This window comes from Lepisma saccharinum, chromosome 26 (genome assembly GCF_977018435.1).
Source record: "Lepisma saccharinum chromosome 26, izLepSacc3.1, whole genome shotgun sequence".
Lineage (NCBI taxonomy): Eukaryota > Metazoa > Arthropoda > Insecta > Zygentoma > Lepismatidae > Lepisma > Lepisma saccharinum.
Genome location: NC_139254.1, coordinates 5222086 through 5242965, shown reverse-complemented (window position 1 = coordinate 5242965; position 20880 = coordinate 5222086). Strand labels below are relative to the sequence as shown.

Sequence of the window (20880 nt, the reverse complement as noted above, 5' to 3'; positions counted from 1 at the left end):
AGAGAAAGATGAATCAGAGAGGAAAGTTATAAAAAGGGAAGAGACAGTGGAAAAGAGTCAAATGAATTAAAAAGATAATATGGAGACCGAGAGAACAGATAGATAGGTAAACACACGATAGAGAAGCGTGACCACCAGACGAAGTGAAGCCTGGGCCACCAAGAATAATCCTGCAAGGCAACAATTTATTCTCTATATAGACACCATTCCCAAACACATCATGTGTCCAGGGATTGCAATATGATTTAGTAGATTACACACTACCCTGAAGACTGAGGAAGAATCAGCCTCCGAAACGTTGGTCATTTGAAAAATAACACAGTGGTTAAAAGTCCAAATCTAAGAATGAGTAAATCACCACTGATCAGCTACAAAGAAAATAACTATTATAAGTTATTAAAAATAAAACAATTTTAATTCCAAATTTATTGTTATTATTATAATTGTTGTTGTTATTATTATTATATGAATTGAGAGATTTTGATACTCGATCCACAGCATGAGTGAATATCCAACACAAGTGTTGTCTATTATTTTTCTTACATTTTGTACAGTTAGTGTACTGAAATTCATAGTTATTGTATTTTGTTATTAACGTTTACACATTCCGTTTAAAAAAAGGCTTTAAAAGTGAGGAACAAATTTTACTCATAAAGTTTATATTGCGTGACCTCTCGCAAAGAAAACTACATATTTTGAGAGGTGTGTGGATCCATTTATTCTTTGGATTAAATGGAAGAAAATAAAAATATATATCCTGGTTCCTCTGTTATACGCTAAACGTTTTTCGATCTAATGTTTATTCCTGCTAGGGAAGTAAAATTAATTACCACTATACACTATTTATTATGTATTTGCAGGATTCCGGAGCGGGCTGAAGCCCCCTTAGCCCTCCCCCTGGCTACGTGCCTGTACATACTGTATATACATCCTTACCTATTAAAACTAACTTTTAAACAATTCAATAAAAAATGTTCAAAATGGAGCTTGGTTTTTCGAAATGCAGTAGTTAGGTTAGATCACATAGCATCAGAAATTCTAAATCCGCGATTTATAGGCATTACAGGGCAATTTCGTTGAAATCCGGCACATTTCGTACTTTATAGCAAACCAATTTTTGCAGTTAATCTGGAGGACTCCCCTCTGCACAACCTAATACGTTCACCGCCAAGAATACGGAAGCTATTTGCGCAATATTGCAGAACCAAGATTAATGGCTTCATTATTAAGACAGGAGAAGCAGTTTTCGCCCAAAGCAGGATAGTTTTAAGCTCCGGTAGCCGAGGTACGTGGTTTCCTGGCTGGAGAACGCCTGGAGTGCTGGAACGAACGGATGAGTTATTTCTTATCAACTTTCGATGTCCGGGAAGTCATTTTTCAGGTTGCCTCATATTTTTTCTATTCCTTCTTCCTTGATGTAATGTGGTTTCCCGATGATGGTGCGATACGGAGTCTAGCAAAATCGACTGGAAAAATTCCTGCTCCGGGATTCGAACCTGAGTGTTCTGCGTGGTAGCCAGATGCTCTACCAACTTTTTCTTATTTTTTTAAGGAAAGCTCCTAAGCGGCAACTTTTCACGACTTTTGCATTCAGGACAGACAATCCAAACATCCATATCCATCACCAAGGTCGACAATCAACTGAGCTACCGCGGCTCTTTAATACACAGTGTTTATTACAAATGATCTTTCGGATTACAAACTTGAATAACTCACGCTTAATAACACTCAGATACATGAAAGTTGTATCAATGGAAAGGGAAACTCAAATAGTTTCAGTAGTTGGTACAGTGGGATCTATGAGTATTACCGTGCAAATTGTCCATGACTATTTTCATTAATATTTCTATTACATCCTATGCGTTTTTAAGCAATGGATTATTATGTATGCTGGTGCAGAAGTTGTTAACAGCTTGTTTTGAGTTTTCTTTTAATTCTTGAAGCTCTTATTGGGTCAAATTAAGTGCACAAACATGGTGATGGACAATTTGCACGGTAATACTCATGGATCCCACTGTACAACTTTCGCGTAGTTATTGATTTCGTCGCTAGGAGCGATAGGAGAGAAAATGGCTGCCAACGAAGGCAGGAAGGCTTTTTGTGTGCTGGATTTTCACGTCTGCCAGTCTGTTATTACTGTGCAACGTAATTTTGGAAGGAAGTTTGGTGAAGATGCACCCAGTTAACCCAGTATCCGTAAGTGGTGTTCTGACTTTAAAGCAAGGGGATGCATCTGCAAGCGAGAGTCAACCGGCCGTCCACCAGTAAGCGAGGCAACTGGAGCGTGTGAGAGAGAGTTTCGTGCGAAGTCCACAGAAATCCACCACCACAGCCAGCAGAGAAATAGACATCCTGCAACCAACTGTGTGGAAGATTTTACGCAAACGTTTGCGGTTCCATCCTTACCATCTGCAATTGTTGCAGACCCTGAAACCGGACGACAAAGCCAAGAGACTGTCCTTCTGCGAGGACATGCAAATCGAAATGGAAGCTGATGGTTTCACGGAATCATTGGTGTTAAGTGATGAAGCCACCTTCCATCTGTCGGGCAAAGTGCACAAAAATAATGTCAGGATTTGGGGTCTGGAAAATCCTACAGGTTATGTGGAGCATGTACCCGATTCCCCCAAGCTGAATGTTTTTTGTGCTATCAGCTATGAAAAGGTGTATTGCCCTTTCTTTTTCGACGAGAACACGATCACGGAGATTTCGTACCTACAAATGTTACGGCCTTGGCTTCTTCCACAACTGGAACAGGATATTGAAGGTTTAATTTTTCAACAGGATGAGGCACCACCCCATTTCCACTTAGATGTCAGACGTGAACTGAATGCGCGTGCTGGCCTCCACGTTCCCCCGACCTTACACCCTGTGACTTTTTCCTCTTAAGTTTTGTCAAACAACAAGTGTATCGGCCACCTTTACCACCTACCATCCAGGATCTTTGTGTTTGCATCACAGAGGCCATTGCATTAGTGGATCGTCCAATGTTACAACGTGTATGGCAGGAATTGGACTACAAGCTCGATGTGTGTCGCGTGACACAGGGAGCTCACTCTAATTGAGCACATGTGATGTGATGTTGTAAACCAAATGTAATACAAAACTTTTTGAGTTTCCCTTTCCATTGATACCACATTCATGTATCTGAGTGTTATTAAACGTGAGTTATTAAAGTTTGTAATCTGAAAGATCATTTGTAATAATCCTGTATGTACGTATTAATTATTATTATTATCATTACTACTAGTAGTTGTCCAGATATTGTTAGAATCATTAAATCAAGAAGACTTAAATGGGCAGGCCATGCGGCACGAATGGAGGATTCATGTTGGGAAACCTGATGGTAAGAGACCTGTAGGAAGACAAAGACGAAGATGGAGGGATGACGTTGATATGGACCTAAAGGAAATCGGTAAGGATGGAACAGATTGGATTGCCCAGGATAGAGACAGACGGAAGGCTTGTGTTGCTTCAGCCATAAACCTTGTAATGTCCCCGGCTAGGCATATGAAACTCTTTTACACCCAGAGCTTGCTGGGTTTAAGTAACAGTCTTAATATCGTATAATTAACGCTTTGCTATATAGTAATATAACTAGAAACTAGTTAACACGCGTGACTCAACACGATTAAAAGACACTTCCACTGAGATACTTACATTAAACGAGCCTTGCAGAGGCAAATCTTTTAATTCAATTTCTGCTCTGTTATTTTCAATACATTAGAAACAGTAAACAGTCACAAGATTACTCGCAAAAAGATTTGAACTAACACAAACTTAGACTTACATTAATGTCATCTTTCTTTTCTTGATCACTAAAAATAATGTCTATCATTTCCCATCGTTACCAACCGGCTTATTTTTGCAGAATTGCCAACCTCGCACAGAAAATTATCATACCTAAGCGGGGGAAAACACTAGAAATCTTCTTTGACCACACAGGCTGTGTTATACAATGACATAATAACATTGGTTCAAACGAAACATATACATAAATTAAACAAAGAAATAATAAGTATTTTGCTACGACATTACTTGGGTCGTAGAAGGCTAGAGAATTAGTTAGTTAGGCCAGCTTTAGACGAAGGCATATTCTGTAGCACATAACCAATCAGAAGCGACCTCTAGGTCACGAGTGCAGTTGTAATGGCGGCCGCGTGAGATGTAAACAATGTATCACTTCACACTTTTAAAAGCCGATAACTATTCAACCGAGAGGAATAACGTTTCGTATAAAACGTTATTAGGTACAAAAGCAATGGCACTGCTTAAATACATACTTTACAACGTTTACTGTACACGTATGGAAGAACATTTTAGTTGTTTCAAATGTAAACACCGTGCACTCAGCATAGATGGTGTAACTCGACGTGCCTTTCATGCTGTATATGTTATGTATTGCAATCGCAAAAGCTAGCTGAAAAGTTACATGAAATGCTTCTGTGTAAACTACTATCTGCTGTAAGATTTTTGGAAGCGTTTACATAGCATTCATGCTAGCAAAAATGTTAAAGGAAATCCTTGCGTCTAAAGCCGACCTTACTACCAGCGTCCCACCTATTGATTGGAACCACTTTAAGCTTGCTGGAGACGTGCTTCTTACCTCTGTTGGATCCTGAGAAGCGTGTCGAGTGCGTCCTGGTGCTGCTTGATGTGGACATCAAGGTCAGAGGCTTCCTTCTTAAGGGCTTCGTACCTCGTCCTTACCGTCAGGGGCGGGATGCGCTCGATCACTATCTCGTCCTTCAGGGGGGGAGGCGGGTGGTGTTCCTGGAAGGAGAGAGGAACGACAATCAACCACTATTCTCCATCCACTCCAAAGACAAAGTTAATGTAAACAAAACCACGTGATTTCTGAAAAGAAGTTGCCCTTTTATGGGCTTCTGGTGTTATTTTGCGCATGTACCGGATGGCCAGAATTAAAGTTACCCAAAGAGCCCTCTGTAGCCTGTTTGAGGCATCGTAGAACTCTCAAATTTGGTAAATCCACTATGCAGACCGTGGGGAAGAGGATGGCGATAAAAAATAGTTCAATTTTCCTCCACCAGGTTGAAATGTGGCGCTGTAATAACTAATATTGAAAAACATAAGTGATTTAGCTGAGTTATTAATTAGAAATACATTTGTTAGTGGCTGGAAGTTGCGAGAAAATAATCTCTTGTTCATTACACGATTGCAAGGTAAAGTCAAATCCATAACCAATTGGAGCAGTTTACATCATTATTACAACCCATCATGGAAGTACAGCGCCACATTTCCACCTGGTGGCGGAAAATTGAACTTTTTTATCGCCATCCTCTTCCCCATGGTCTGCATAGTGGATTCACCAAATTTGAGAGTTCTACGTTGCCCCAAAGAGGCTACAGAGGGCTCTTGAGTTGGGTAACTTTAATTCTGGCCACCCGGTATATATTGGTCCGAGCTGTACAGCTCATAATATCATGTCCCACAACTTCACAAAGCAGCTATGTTGAGTGGTACGGCTCTATTACGCTCATTATACAGGGTCTTCAATAATGAATGGTGGGGTTTCATGAGCTCTCTGTGAAGCATGCTATGTGTGATGGATTGAAACTGCTTTTATTTAATTCAGTCGCTCAATAGGATTCCGCTCATGTGTTTTTATTTTCTGTAATTGTTGTCGTCGCAATAATGAAGAAATTGTTCTCGAAATTGCACTGGAAACGAGATACTCACGAAAAACCAAAGCTAAGGTCTAAATCACCATCCCTGAGACCTTCTGTAAACAAACGGTCTCACCGATTCGATGTATCACTCCGCGTCAGCTGATCCATGACCGCAATCATCTGCTGTTACACTCATAGTTCGCCGCACCTATTCATTTTATATAAGAGCCTCTGAATGTGAGAACCCGCTCTCAAAACTTCAGACGAATATGCAGCCGCATACATTGTTACTCTCCCGGTCATTCTCTCTTTCATAACCCTTAAAACTGCAGACACTGATACACCACTGCACTGGGATACCAACTTAACCACTTCATTTACTGGTTTCTCAGGATACTACTGACAGAACGTTACATAAATATTGAGTAGAATCTGTTTCTCACCCCTTTGCAAAGGCTGTCCTTGCTGGTGTTTTGAAAACAAGCTCGGAGAACACGGAGACTTTCCCTCACGCATAGAACTCGGCATGTTATTTTTCTAAGGCTAAGTCAGGCAATATTACTAAGTTGCACTACTTCCTTGCTGTTCACATGATTATTTTTAGAAAATAACCAATGTTATAAAATATCATTATGTACACAAATCTCTAAGCTCATTGAAAGTTATATTACTACAAAATGTTCACACTTATCTTGCCTTGCCATGTCACCAAGTTATTTTACGAAGTGCACTATATTTGGCGGAACAAAAATCGTTATTAGGATGCTTGTCAAAGTTTCCAACCGCAATAAATTTACGAACTTTTTGTCTTGTTTTGATCATCATCAATAAATTTATTGGACTTACAGCAATGCATATGGCTGTTTATGCCCATTATATATTTTATTTACATAAGATACAATTTACATAAAATGTACAAACAAATTTCAAATACACTCCTATCTCTATCATCCTTAGAAATATACATTACCATGTTATATCATTTTGTCTAAAAAATGCAAGTAAAATATATTCAAAGAAAGAAGCCAAATTTATGGGAAATGATTACTGGTGCAAAGAGTTAACCATAAAGGTGAAGCAATAAGTAAAAAAAGAAAGATCATTGGGTTTAAAGTGAGACGTCATTTGCGGCGGCGTATCCCATACTACAAATTTGCCATTGTTTTACCTTACGTAATGAATCCTGTAATAACGCTGGATTTTCGTGTGGATTATTTTACTTCTATGAGTTTGCAATGCTTTCTGCATGCAGGTGGTTTTGTTTACAGAAGGTGTCAGGGTTTGTGATTTGACATATAGTTGTGCATTTTACTTGTTTTTGCAAACGTATAGGCATTTTTACGACTTCATATCTCGGTACCAATTAGAGCTACAAGAAACTTGTAAATACAAAAGTTGTAGGAAATTGTATGCTCTACAAAATTTGTTAAGGCCACTTTAACCGAAATTTGCATCGGAAAGGAGATATATGGGAAAAACTAGATTTTGCCGTGATTTCGGTTGGTTTCTTCAAGATGGCGGCGCGTGCACAGGCGCACCAAGGTCGAAAACTTAAATTTTACAACAGGGGACCAGTTTATAAAACATATTAAAAATTGAAACTACCAGAATAATTACTATCGCAATACTTTTTTGCGCTAATTGCAAAAGCTTCCATTTAAAATAATGATTATCACGAAGATTGACAATAACAAAAGGTTTAACATACACATAACATACTCTTCAAGATGTCTCAATTTACATTTTCGTACACAAACAACTTTACAAAAAATTGAATATTGATATCAATTATGATGTAACACAATGAAATCTTTATCCAAACTTAACAAGTACATTTGGAATAATGGATATTGATTTAGTTGACTTCAATTTTTTTTAAACAGTATTTACAGTGGCACACAAGGGTGGTATGAAAAGTTCTAGGCCTAACAATGGAAGAACAGATTGATCATTCCAAACTTATTTATTGTAGAGATATGGAGACCATTAGACCGAGAAAACCTCGTCATGTTAATATTCACACTTGTTTATTTCCTGAACTTGTCCGACCAGCGAGCGATCTCAAGAATGCGCTAGCTTGTAACTTCCGTAAAACCAGGAACTGGAAAGGCAAACGCGTGGATCTAAACAGGATCTACCGCGTTCGAAAGGTTTAACAACCTTTCGACGCCTATAATGATAAAAGCAAGCTCCTACCCGGAGCTCGCTCTCTTTTGATTCTGACACTCATCGACGCTACATGGATAACTAGTCCGATTACTTTACAACACGTTACACTGCTAACTACGACGATGGAACACGGAGTTACCGCTGCCTAGCATGCTACAAGGCGCAAGGGATCGCTTGGCTTGGTGAACTGAGGATCGCTGGATAGAACCTTGGAACTATCACAATTCGGTCTGCGAGAAGCATTAGGACAAGACATCACACACATCTACCAGGTATGAACAAGCGTGAATAACCTTTTACACCAACTTTCCATATCTCTACCCTCCTACGGAGCAGGTTCAGCCATCAAACATTATTAAGCTCTACCTAAATGTTTAAATGAAACTTCCCTGTACCTCTCAAAGCCCAGGTAAACGGGCTTACAACATGGTGGAGTTGCTTCAGGCCCTTTTTTGCAATTAAGTACCCTCCTGTACGAATTGCTTTACATTAAATTATTCCCTCCCACCCCTCCCTCCCACTTTGGGAGCATTTTTAAAGTAAATTTTTAGTAATTCCAACTCATACTCCCACAGTACGCTTAAGATGCGTCAGACCCAGTGACAATTTTGTGTATTACCCTATGGAAAACAACCCCTCTTTTTCTTTTATGCCGAGTCCCCCCCTTTTCCCAACAAAAATCTAGTTCTTCTGCATAACATGTATTCAAGCATCATTCACACAGGAATGAGAACATTTGCTTATACTTCTTTGACCAGCGATATATTAATGACATAAATAACTGTATACCAATACTTTCATTTGTTCTTTGGTCAGCACGACGAACCTTCGTTTATGAATACGTCACAGATAGCGTTGCACGAACACCTAGATTCCTCCCTCGACCAAATCATAGAGTTAGCAACTGCAATCACGGCAAATCCAATAAATTCACGACCTTTAACCCCAATTCCCTCCCCTCCACTAACACGGTTAAGGTCTGCTAATAGAAATTACCCTCAATTTGTCCTTGGACTACAAACACCCAACAAAAACCAACCCCAACCCTTAGCGAGTACCCCGGCTCCCGTTTCAACTTCCTCTAACACTGTTAATAACTCTGATCACTTAACTGTAGAAATTCCCACGACTAACATGGCTACCCCAATTCCAACTGCATTATACCCGGCACCATTTAGCGGAAATGACCCTACGCACATTGACTCATTTTTCCTTAAGTTTCAAAATGTAGCACACGCCGCAGGATGGTCGGAAGCTAAGCGTAAAGAGATGTTACCTTTATTTTTGACGGACACCGCTTTAACTTATTTTCATGACATACAGAAACGACCCAATTTTGTAGACTTGACATACACCCATATCAAAGACGAGCTAAGTACGTTATTTAAGGGATCATACTTGTCAGCAGATCCTGTACAGATAATTCTCCAGAGAAAACAGGTGGTAAGCGAGCCCATTCACACCTACGTTATTGCTAAAAAGGCATTAGTCCAGCAATACTTCCCGAACGCCACTGAAGAACAAACACTCTCTTACATCATCACGGGACTGCGAGCCAAATACATTGGCTGTTTAACCAACAAGCATTTTGCTAGAACAGAAGAATTAATTGCCCACCTACAGAATTTCGAACGCCAGCAGTCATTAATTAATTCCCGTATGTTGGAAGAGAAATTGGAAATTGATCAGGCAGTCGCACAGGCAAGCTTGCCCCAGACATTCATTCCATCACCACTTCACAGCTGTTCGCATGCACAGGTCTATTCCCCCCTCCCCAGTAGTAATTCTCACAACCTGACTCAGCACTTTGTACCATACAACCAGTGTCCATTTCCTTCTCTCCCACAATTGACACATCAAGTCCAAAGTCCGGCTCTCGTAAATAGTTCCCACACAGTGTATCAAGGAATGTATCATATACCGAGTTCTGATAATGCCCGCTCCGCGGCACCACCAGCTGTACCCAGAGTAGAACACGCTCAAAATGCCGCCTCTGGTGACGAAATAAACAAACTTTCGTCACAAATCTCTACCTTAGCTCTGCACTCAACCGAAGACGCGAGTTCTCTCTTCAATTTTTGTTCAAATGTGTTGGAATTTGCGAAGACGGCTAATCAAAACGCACATAACAGAGGTTTCAACAAGGGGAATAATAAGTCCTCTTCCTACAGAAATAATAATAATTCTAGAGCTAATCACAGAGGTAACTTTCGATCGAACTCAAGAGGCCAGTTCAGAAGTAATGGTAACAAGAGGTTTCAACGTCGAGATCAGGCTAATCGCGACGATGCAAATACCTCAGCCTGCAAGTTTTGTGGTCGTTATAATCACGAAAGCGACAACTGCTTTTACAAACCACAACGAGACAGTGCTTTAAACTAAAATCGTCTTCGACTTGCAGGGACGAAATCGAAGATAATACCAGATTAGATACAGTTCCTATAATTGAGAGAAATGGCCTATACTTTATTAATAGTAGTATACAAGGAAAACAGGTAGATTTACTTATTGATGTGGGTTCCCAAATCTCAATTTATCCCTCCCATCTTCTCCCTACTGAAAGAAAAACATACAAAGTACAATCCACAATCCAAGGTGTGTCCGGATCGAAACTGAGTGTGTCTGAAATTGTAGTGCTTCCTATCATAATTGGAAAGCGTAAATATTCGCACCCATTTAGAATAGTAGATTCAACTAACGTCCCTCCCCTTTTAGGAAATGACTTTTTACGAACGCAGAGGTGCGAAATGTCGTTGAAAGACAACACAATAACTCTTTGTCATTTAGGACGTACTCCTAATTATAGTATTTTAAGATCAAAGTACAAGACTCACCAGCTGTCGCATGACATATTTACCCAGATTGAAAATGCAAATGAGTATGAGGGAAAAGCTACCCTTTCAAACACAGTTCAGTTAAGTCCACGATCCAAGACTTATATCAATTTGAACATTACCACTACAACACCTAATACCCATAAGCCTGTACTTTTTACACCATCTGCTTCCTTTATGAGCCAACATCCAGTAGTCCTTCCCAATGCTGCAGTAAACCCGCAGTCACCTGTCATTCACATACACAACCCTACGGAAACCACAATCACTTTGGAAAGTGACACAATAGTAGGCGAAATATCGACATGTGAAATTTTAACTGACGTTACTTCCGCTTGGGAAAAAAGTGACGATGTTGCATTTTCATACTCTTGTAATGAAAATACTACAGTAAAGCAACAACTTAGTGAAAGTCAAAAGAAATTTGACCCCTCCCTCCTCACAGTTAACCCTGATATTCCCCGAGAAGAAAGAGAAAAAATCCTAAAGCTCGCATACACGTATGCAGATATTTTTCTCTGGCCAGGGGATAAATTGACTAAAACTAATGTTTTGGAGTATGATATTAAACTGACAGATGACACCCCAGTGTACGCCAAAACCTACCCTATTCCTTTTCATTACCGAGAACCCATGAAACAGGAAGTTCAGAAGTTACTAGACCAAGGTGTTATAGAGCGCTGTGAAGGGAGTCCCTATCGACACCCAGTCCTATTAGTTAAGAAACCCAATGGGACTTACCGTTTTATCTCTGACCTCCGCGATTTAAATAGGATAATAGCTCCGATTTCCTTACAATCCCCAGACATAAAAACCATCATGACAGAGATGGCTGGAAAGAAATATTACTCAATTTTAGATATGTCCAGTGCATTTTTTCAGGTTGGATTAACAGAACGTTCTAAAGACATTACCGCCTTTTCTATTAACAATCTGGGTAGTTTTAGGTATGCTAGGTTATGCCAGGGATTGAAAACATCCCCCGGTGTAATGAATCGCGTAAGCGAACTTGCCCTTAGCGGAATAGACAGTTCAGAACTTTCTGTTTACACTGATGATATTATTATTTACAGTTCAAATCTCCCGCACATGCTTAACATACTGGACAGAGTGTTTCAAAAGTTACGAACAGCATCCCTTAAATTATCACCCTCTAAGTGTAGGCTAGCTTTTACCGAAGTTAAAGTCCTTGGTAATTTGGTATCTCAAAAGGGAGTTAAGATTTCAGAACACATTCTTAAAGCTATTTTGGAATATCCCACCCCTACCACCAAACGCAAGCTTCGTAGTTTTCTAGGACTTGTAAATTTCATTCGACGATTTGTGCAAGGTTTTGCAGGACCAACAGAATGTTTATTTAAGCTTCTTAAAAAGAATGTTAAGTTTCAATGGACTGATGAACACCAGAAAAGCTTCGAAACACTGAAAGAAATGATCACGTCCGCCCCTATCCTCCGCCCTTATGACCCTAAACGCCCCTCATATGTATACATTGACGCGAGCGGAATTGGCATCGGAGGATCGCTGTTACAGCCTGATGACGAAGGAAATTTACATCCATGTGCCTATTGTTCACGAGCCTTAACAGACACAGAGAAAAGAGCTGACACATTTTCACTCGAAATTGCAGGTGCATATTACGTATTGAAAACTTTCAAATTTTTTCTTATGAATCAACATTTTGTGGTTCTCACAGACAATAAAGCCTTATCTTATCTTCGTTCAACTAAACACCATAGTTCTATTTTAGGAAGAAGAGCCCTTTATTTTCAGAATTTTGATTTCGAAATAAGACATGTCAGCGCTAGTAAAAATGAACTTGCGGATGCACTCTCCCGTGCAAGTTTACCGCTTGACAAGACTAATCATGACAAGAAAGATGATGATGATGATGATGACTTATTTTTTTCATCAAGTATTTCATGCACAAGCAGCAGATTTTGATATTAGTTCAGAACAACGTAAAGACCCCTATTTCAGAGACATTATTGATGTATTAGAAAACAAAGATAAAGCTAGTGACCCTAAACTAGAAAAGCTTTCGTATTCTTATGTACTCAAAAATGGAGTCTTATACAGGACTAATAAAATCAAAACTGGTAATAGGGATAGACTTTGTATTCCTCATGCATTAAGAAATCAAGTTTTCGACCTTATTCATGCACATAAAATGAACGGAAGTCACCAAGGTGCACAAAAGACATATAATTTAATGCTTATGCGCTACTTCATCCCCAATATGAAGAAATTTGTGTACGATAAGGTTCGACATTGCATCCCTTGTCAGATCTCAAAGAAACCACAAGGTTCTAAACCGCATACGCTGCAAACATTTCAACCAGCCCAAATTCCTTTCCAACGCATCCATATTGACGTATGTGGTCCTTTAGTCTCTTCAAAAACGCACAAATACAAATATTTCCTATCAGTAGTCGATAGTTGTACAAGGTATGTAATTACAGCTCCTTTGGCTAATCACGATGCACAAAACATAGCAACAGCCCTAGTTGAGAAAGTCTTTTTAGTCCATGGCATCCCAGAGACGATCTATTTAGATCGTTCAACGCCCAATTCAAGTTTACTCTTACGAGAGTTAGCCAATATTACAGGTGTACAACTAAAATATGTAGATACTTGTGCCCATTTCACGAATGGATTAGTTGAGAGTTCATTTAGTTACTTAAAGAAGGTTATGAGAGTCTTTGTGTTAGAAAAGAAAGCTTCGTGGTGTGATTATCTAGCTAGCGCAGCGTTTAGCCACAACGTTACAATCCATTCTGGATCCCTCCAGAGCCCGTATTTTACTTTGTTTGGCTACAACCCAAGGATCTTAGCTGACGCAGTCCTTCCTTCGAACCCCGACAATGTTTCCCAGACGAACGCACAGAGACTTGAACTCCTGACCTCCATACGTAAGACAGCACATGACAACTTGAACAAGCGTTACGAACAGCAGAAAAGGTACGTAGACAGCACTTCTAGGAAAATACAATACTCACCAGGACAACATGTATGGATTCTAGATGCCACTCCAACTCCAGGCGTGTCAAAAGCCTTTGCGTCCTCTTATAAGTACAAAGGAACTATTCTTCGCAAAGTTAATGAGAATTCCTACGAAGTAACTTACATCGCCGGCAGAAATAAACAAAAGACTGACACTATTACTATTTCTAGACTCAAAGCCCGCTACGACTAGTGCCATGATAACCCCACTAACATTCATTAACACGCCACTCCGTTGTTACTCGCTTTAGCCTCCTCGCTCGTCGTTGCCTACATTGCACGTGCTAGCATGATCCAGCATTTTCTCACGCTCATCGACTCCCCCCCCCCTTTCCACTCCCAGTGCACGCACTGCATTTCTGCGTTAGAACGAACTCATTTTATTTTTAATACAACATGGTTATTTTTATTTTTAACAAGATCAGGATTACAGAATGCTATCTCAATCGTCGGAACATTTATAATACATTTCTTGCCTAATAATTATTTTCTTACAGATATTTTAATGTTATTTTATAATTTGCGATTCAACGCATAGTAATAGTCAGAACATATCACTTAGCTGATTTGACTAATAAGTACTTAGTGTGTTTATGAACCGAACTAGCAAATATTTTTTTTTTCCCCATTTGCTGGTACATATACGCTCAAATGAAGAAAAAAAGTACAAAGAAATAAAGAACGAAAGAACTAAGATAGAACAAGATCAATGATTTAAAGAACAAATGAACTGCGTAGAACTTGCTTGAACATGTGGCTTATTGGCCATAGCAATTTTTTTTATTTACGCTCAGGTGTACCGCGAACTGCTTCTTTGAAAGCTGCAATGCACTAAATATGTTAATAAAGCATATAATACATATAGGCAAATGTTCCCACTCTCTCCTTTAATTTTAGAGTTCAAATATTGATAGCATACAACATGGTATAGCTCATATCCCATGAAATTACAAACCTACTCTATTTTTCAATGAACTATTACACAAATATATTACTTACTCTTTTTCACTTCTTTTTCAATTTTTTTTTTATTAGCAGCGAATCGAAGGCGCTTAAACCTTTGTCCACAATACACGTAAAATTCTTGCAATTGCTTTTATAAACGACATTTACACATATTACAGAAGGAAATGTCTCGTAATCACTTAGTTTGTTCTATTATCGCTGAATTCTCCTTTCTTTTCTCATTTCATCCCCGGCTAAGCCGACTATTCAAATCCCCCCCCCCCCCGCCGTTGCGCCCCGGCGAACTTTCCTTACAACATGGAATTATTCCACCCACTCTCCCCCCCGTTGCCCCGGCGAACTTGTCTTCAGGTAAACCTGTTAATCATAAACAGGCCCCCTTCAAAACTCTACATCATATAAGTAATAACGCTCCTTCGCCATCATTCAAATCAGATATTACCCCACCTCCCTCCCAAAATAATTCACCAGTTTTAACTGAAAGTCCCTTTTCAATCGATTTTATAACCCGTCATCATTTATTGTAAATCTGCTCCACTACCCTTTGCTTTTTCCTAATTTTTCCTTTTACGCTTGTTTCATTATCTCATCGCCACGGATGTTACTGGACCCATGACACCACCGGCTTGTACCATCGAGCGACAGACCTAGGCTCATCGCAGAGACCAACAACGATCTTGTGGAGTTCCAGCACCAACAAGGACCCGTTCCCGTCTGGATCCCATGGCTGATTTTTCCATCTCCCACGCCGCGACCCAGACGTGGAGCGCTTTACCCAGGACGTCTCTTGACCCAAAGCGCCATCGCAAATTTGACTTCCAGACTCAACTTCGCTGACGTCACGGCGATCTTCATCGACAGGCCCCGCCCACTGAGTGCATCCTGCTCTTGTTTACTGACGACACATGATACTTATTGTTATCTTACATCGGCTACAAGTGTTCCGGTGCTCAGCTATTTCAAGTACCGTGAGGCACACGCTATTAGTACAAACATATGTCATTTACAGTGCCAAAGTTTGTGCCCATGAATACTACCCATATTGGATTAGAGATACGTCTCTTTCTTTTGTGTTTTTTTTTATTATCGTCAGCTGCACAGCACGTCCAGCCTATGGCGGCATGCAGTTTACAGAGTTGCCATAGGTAACATACCTCAAGGCTCCGCCCAGCATTGTGTATGATCCGCCGAGTGTACTTTGAACTCAGCAAACAGAAAAAAAAAACAACAACCGCTTGCGGTTCCCGGCGTTTCCTCACACTGTGCTGACATGTGTTTTTTTTTATTGTGCTGTCATCACTCAATCAAAACTAGTTCAGTGTTACGCTTAAGCAATTATTTTCTCCATGCCTCAAGACTTAGTTGTTGTGCTCGTACTTTTTGAGTTTATACGAGGCTATAACCTACAGTTTTCATTTTTTTTTATTATTCTACGTGTTTTTATATTTTTTTTTTCTCAACGATGTATAGTGCCACGTTATTTTCGATGATATGACTCTTCTGGTGATTACCATTTTTTTTTACGGTGATGTGATTCTTCTACTGATTGGTTTCCTGTATTGGTCTTCTACACGTTTGATTTGTTAATAAATCCTAATTTTTAAATATAATCTACTCCAGCCGAAGTAGTCGACCATCACAGAGTGGTTCGAGTATTTCAACAAGGGGAATGTAGAGATATGGAGACCATTAGACCGAGAAAACCTCGTCATGTTAATATTCACACTTGTTTATTTCCTGAACTTGTCCGACCAGCGAGCGATCTCAAGAATGCGCTAGCTTGTAACTTCCGTAAAACCAGGAACTGGAAAGGCAAACGCGTGGATCTAAACAGGATCTACCGCGTTCGAAAGGTTTAACAACCTTTCGACGCCTATAATGATAAAAGCAAGCTCCTACCCGGAGCTCGCTCTCTTTTGATTCTGACACTCATCGACGCTACATGGATAACTAGTCCGATTACTCTACAACACGTTACACTGCTAACTACGACGATGGAACACGGAGTTACCGCTGCCTAGCATGCTACAAGGCGCAAGGGATCGCTTGGCTTGGTGAACTGAGGATCGCTGGATAGAACCTTGGAACTATCACAATTCGGTCTGCGAGAAGCATTAGGACAAGACATCACACACATCTACCAGGTATGAACAAGCGTGAATAACCTTTTACACCAACTTTCCATATCTCTACCCTCCTACGGAGCAGGTTCAGCCATCAAACATTATTAAGCTCTACCTAAATGTTTAAATGAAACTTCCCTGTACCTCTCAAAGCCCAGGTAAACGCGCTTACAACATTATATTTTTTATCATAATTTCCCTAGTGATCTGCAAAATACTATCTAAAGCTGCATCGTCTCTTGATTCGATGAAAAACGCTGACCAGCGCGGAAGAGTTTGAGTTTTGGGAAGTGTAAGTCTGGGCAATAGGGTGGATGTTCCAATATTTCATAGTTCAGATATGTGCAAGTGCATTATCTTGAGGAAAACGTATTTCTTTTCTGCAAATCGGGTATTTTTTTTCACGATTTTTTCATCCAGCCGGATTAAAACATTGAGAAAAGGGTACGAATCCTTTCACGTTATGCAACGTGGCAATTCAGATGTGCGTTTCAGGTTGCCTAACTGAAAGAAAAACTTATGAATTTCTTACCTGAACAGCGTTTTCGGCTCCCTCGGTCGGTTCCGCTGGTGCTGGCGGGTGCGGCGGACTGAAGTGGTGCTGCTGCACCTGTTGGTGCGGGACGGTAAGTGAGCGGACGAAGTGTGCAAGGTCTGTGGTGCTCATCACCGCCTTGCACTGCGAGGCCAGGCCCTCGTACCTCCTGCCTTGCTCCAGAGACTGCAAAACAGAGAGTGCGTATCAACCACTGGGCAAGCTACATGCACGTATACAGGGTGTCCCAGTTAAAAGTAGCCCGGCTGCGATCAACAGTTACATGCGAAGGATCATGAAAAGGAATGAAGTGTGTGGACTGATGCAATGGACTATTCCATTTTACTGGTGCCTTACAGCCGCCATCTGCCTCGTAGACAAATGTCTTTGAGCTACATTTAACTGGGACACCCTAGTACGGTATGCGCCAAAATATACATTACTGAAACTCGCGCATCTCGAACATGTGGTTGCGTTTGTCGACGGGGCATAGCTCCAGCTGCACGTGTTCGCAGTAGTGAAAAGGAAGTTGTGTTGTGCAGTTGTTGTTGGAAATGGGTCTCTCGACGGAGGAAAAAGGAATTCATAGTAGTAGTACAGTGGCACCGGTTCACCAACCGAAAATGAGGCTCGGTGAGGCTCGCAGTGTTGCCAACTGCTTACTCGAAAAAATCACCAAGGTTTTTATCTCGGTCTAACCTAATTTAAAGCAAAAAGCTGGCAATACTGCGAATCTCACCGAGCCTCATTTTCTTGCAGTGTTGCCAGCTTGAGCGAGGCGTAGTCTTTTACGGTGTATGTTAACGGTTTGCTCTCGTAAGGCATGAGCCTCATTTTCTCGCAGTGTTGCCAGCTCACCCCAAGAATATTCCACCATGATATTTTACAGGCGAAGCTAACCTACAAATGGGAGTTGGCAACACTGGCAACATCAATTGCGGTTCAGTGTTGCCAACTTACCTCAAGAATATTTTACCATGTGATATTTTACAGGCGAAGCTAACCTACAGAGTAGAGCAGTGTCCCCGGTTCCACGCCCGAAAATGGCGCTCGGTGGCGCTCGCAGTGTTGCCAACCCCCTACTCGAAAAAATCACCAAGGTTTTTGTTTTTGGGTATAACCTAACCTCAAGCAAGGAGCTGGCAACGCTTGAGGCTTTCTCGCAGTGTTGCCAACTCACCCCAAGAATATTTCACCATGTGATATTTTACAAGCGAAGCTAACCTACGAATGGGAGTTAGCAACACTGATTAGTGTAATCAGCTCAGTTGAGCGCCATCAATTGGCGATTAGTGTTGCCAACTCACCCCAAGAATATTTCACCATATGATATTTTACAAGCAAAGATAACCTACGAATGGGAGTTGGCAACACTGACTAGTGGAGGTGCACGGGTTGAGTGCCATCAATTGCGGTTCAGTGTTGCCAACTCACCCCAAGAATATTTCACCACATGATATTTTACAAGCAAAGATAACCTACAAATGGGAGTTGGCAACACTGACTAGTGGAGGTGCACGGGTTGAGTGCTATCAATTGATGTTGCCAGTGTTGCCAACTCACCTCAAGAATATTTCACCATGTGATATTTTACAGGCGAAGCTAACCTACAAATAGAAGTTGACAACACTGGTAACATCAATTGCGATTCAATGTTGCCAACTCACCTGAAGAATATTTCACCATGTGATATTTTACAGGCGAAGCTAACCTACAAATAGAAGTTGACAACACTGGTAACATCAATTGCGGTTCAATGTTGCCAACTTACCTGAAGAATATTTCATTATGTGATATTTTACAGGCGAAGCTAACCTACAAATGGGAGTTGGCAACACTGACTAATAGAAGTGGCCAGGGTTGCGTCCGAATCAGCAGCAGATGTCACCTAGAGCGCTGTTCCATCCGGGACTCAGCCAATCTCTGTTGTCCGAATTTGCGGTAGACGTGGAGTCGGAGGGAAGAGCAGAGAGGCGCGACAGATGCACGCTTGAACTCGCTGTGACGCTGCGCTTGGCAACCATATTCTAACTTTCACTTTGTACAGACAATATTTACTGATTAGAGGATGTAAAACTCTATATTTTAATATTTTATCGATAATACTGAATGCAGAAAACATAAATAATGAAATAGCGTGTTATATTTTTAATGTGAGTAGTTAGGTGGAAATCATTGTCATGTTTGTTTGCGCCCCAGAGCGCGGTGGGTGAAGTTCGGGCTGACACCTGGCGGGAAAAGTGACAGCCGTACTACAAGGGGACATGCAGATTCGGACGACTTGGACGCGACTTCGAGTGCACGCGAGAGCAACGGGGGAGAACGGGATGGAGCGCTTGCCAATCCGGACACGGCTTTTGTAAACCTCTCTCGGGAACGATGTGCCACACACGCGCGCGCGCGCTTATCGGTAGATTATGTTTCGCGTATTTATTCGTTGCGCTGACACAGCGTGATGAGAAAATAATGCATTTTCTCATTTTTGAAGTACGAATGCACTTTATCGTAATCTTCCAAGTCCCGGGGACACTAATGTTTGTATATCGTGACTTTTGTAAACCTCTCTCGGGAACGATGTGCCACACACACACGTGCACGCGCTGGCGCCTCTTATTATTTGTGCAAGAAAAAGATGTTAAACCTGTTAAAACTGCTCTGTAACCCTCTCGTTCTTCACGTCGTACGCGAAAGACTTCTCTGCAATCAGGATAACGCTGCACACGGTATCATCGGGCAGCGCGTCGTGGAACTCGCAGACGATTTTGATGTTGGTGCGATCGTTGACCACCACCTGCTTCCTCTTCGTCGTATTGATGACGAACATCGGCCTGCGGATTTTGAATTCGCTGGGCGTGTAGTACACGTCCACGTTTCCCTCGGTCACGCGCTTGTAAGCCGTGTAAGCTTCGTAAAGTTTTAGGTAATCGTCTTTGGTCATGTCGAGGTTGTAATTCTCGCGCGGGAACACTTCGTTCCTACCGTTCTTCAGGTAAACATTTTTGATCTTGCAGTCGTCGAACTTACTGGAATCTTTTTCCTGGTTGTTATCGCGACCGGTTTGAAAGAGCACCACGACGAAATCTGGCATGTCGAACTGTATGTTGTTGAACTGCGTCGTCACGTCGAATTCCATGTGACTTCCCGACGCCACCTTCTGCACGCACTGGTAACCGTGAAAGTGAATCGGCACCTGCGGACTCTTCAAGATCTCCGCTTTGTACTTGAGGGCGTAGTTCGTCTCGTATTCCACGATCGGCATTCTCAACTCCATGCTCCGGATGACGCACTTGGCTGCTTCGGGTAATGTGTTGGCTATCGGCGTGCCGTCGGCGTTCAAGTTGGTGTATCGCATGAGCGCGTCGTTGTCGTTGGCTGCTCTTCGAAACGTGACGCGCAATCCTCCCTTCCACATGATGTCCTTGTAGTCCGAGAAGAATCCCGGCAGCAGACGCATGGGAAAGAGCACCGTGTGACTTTTTGTTGATATTTTCGTCCCTGCTTCGAATCCTCCCGCCTGGTAGTATGCCGCGTCTGTTTTGGATAATTTCAATGTTCCCACTGCCGTCGACGTGATGCCTGGATAATCGATTCTGTCGATGATGGTGTTGTGTTTCCTCACC

The 20880-nt window shown here is 41.3% G+C and overlaps 1 protein-coding gene across 7 annotated transcripts in view; it reads right to left on the bottom strand.

Annotated features, from left to right (window-relative positions):
- Stacl (SH3 and cysteine-rich domain-containing protein) overlaps nucleotides 1–20880 on the bottom strand; it is a 908463-nt gene that overhangs the window by 195231 nt on the left and 692352 nt on the right. For all 7 annotated transcript variants that reach the window (XM_083112374.1, XM_083112375.1, XM_083112377.1 and 4 more), the window contains exons 6-7: nucleotides 17258–17446; nucleotides 4607–4773 (exon numbers count right to left, since the gene is read on the bottom strand). In XM_083112374.1, coding sequence (XP_082968500.1) covers nucleotides 4607–4773; nucleotides 17258–17446 — 356 coding nt within the window. The remainder of the gene's footprint in view (nucleotides 1–4606; nucleotides 4774–17257; nucleotides 17447–20880) is intronic.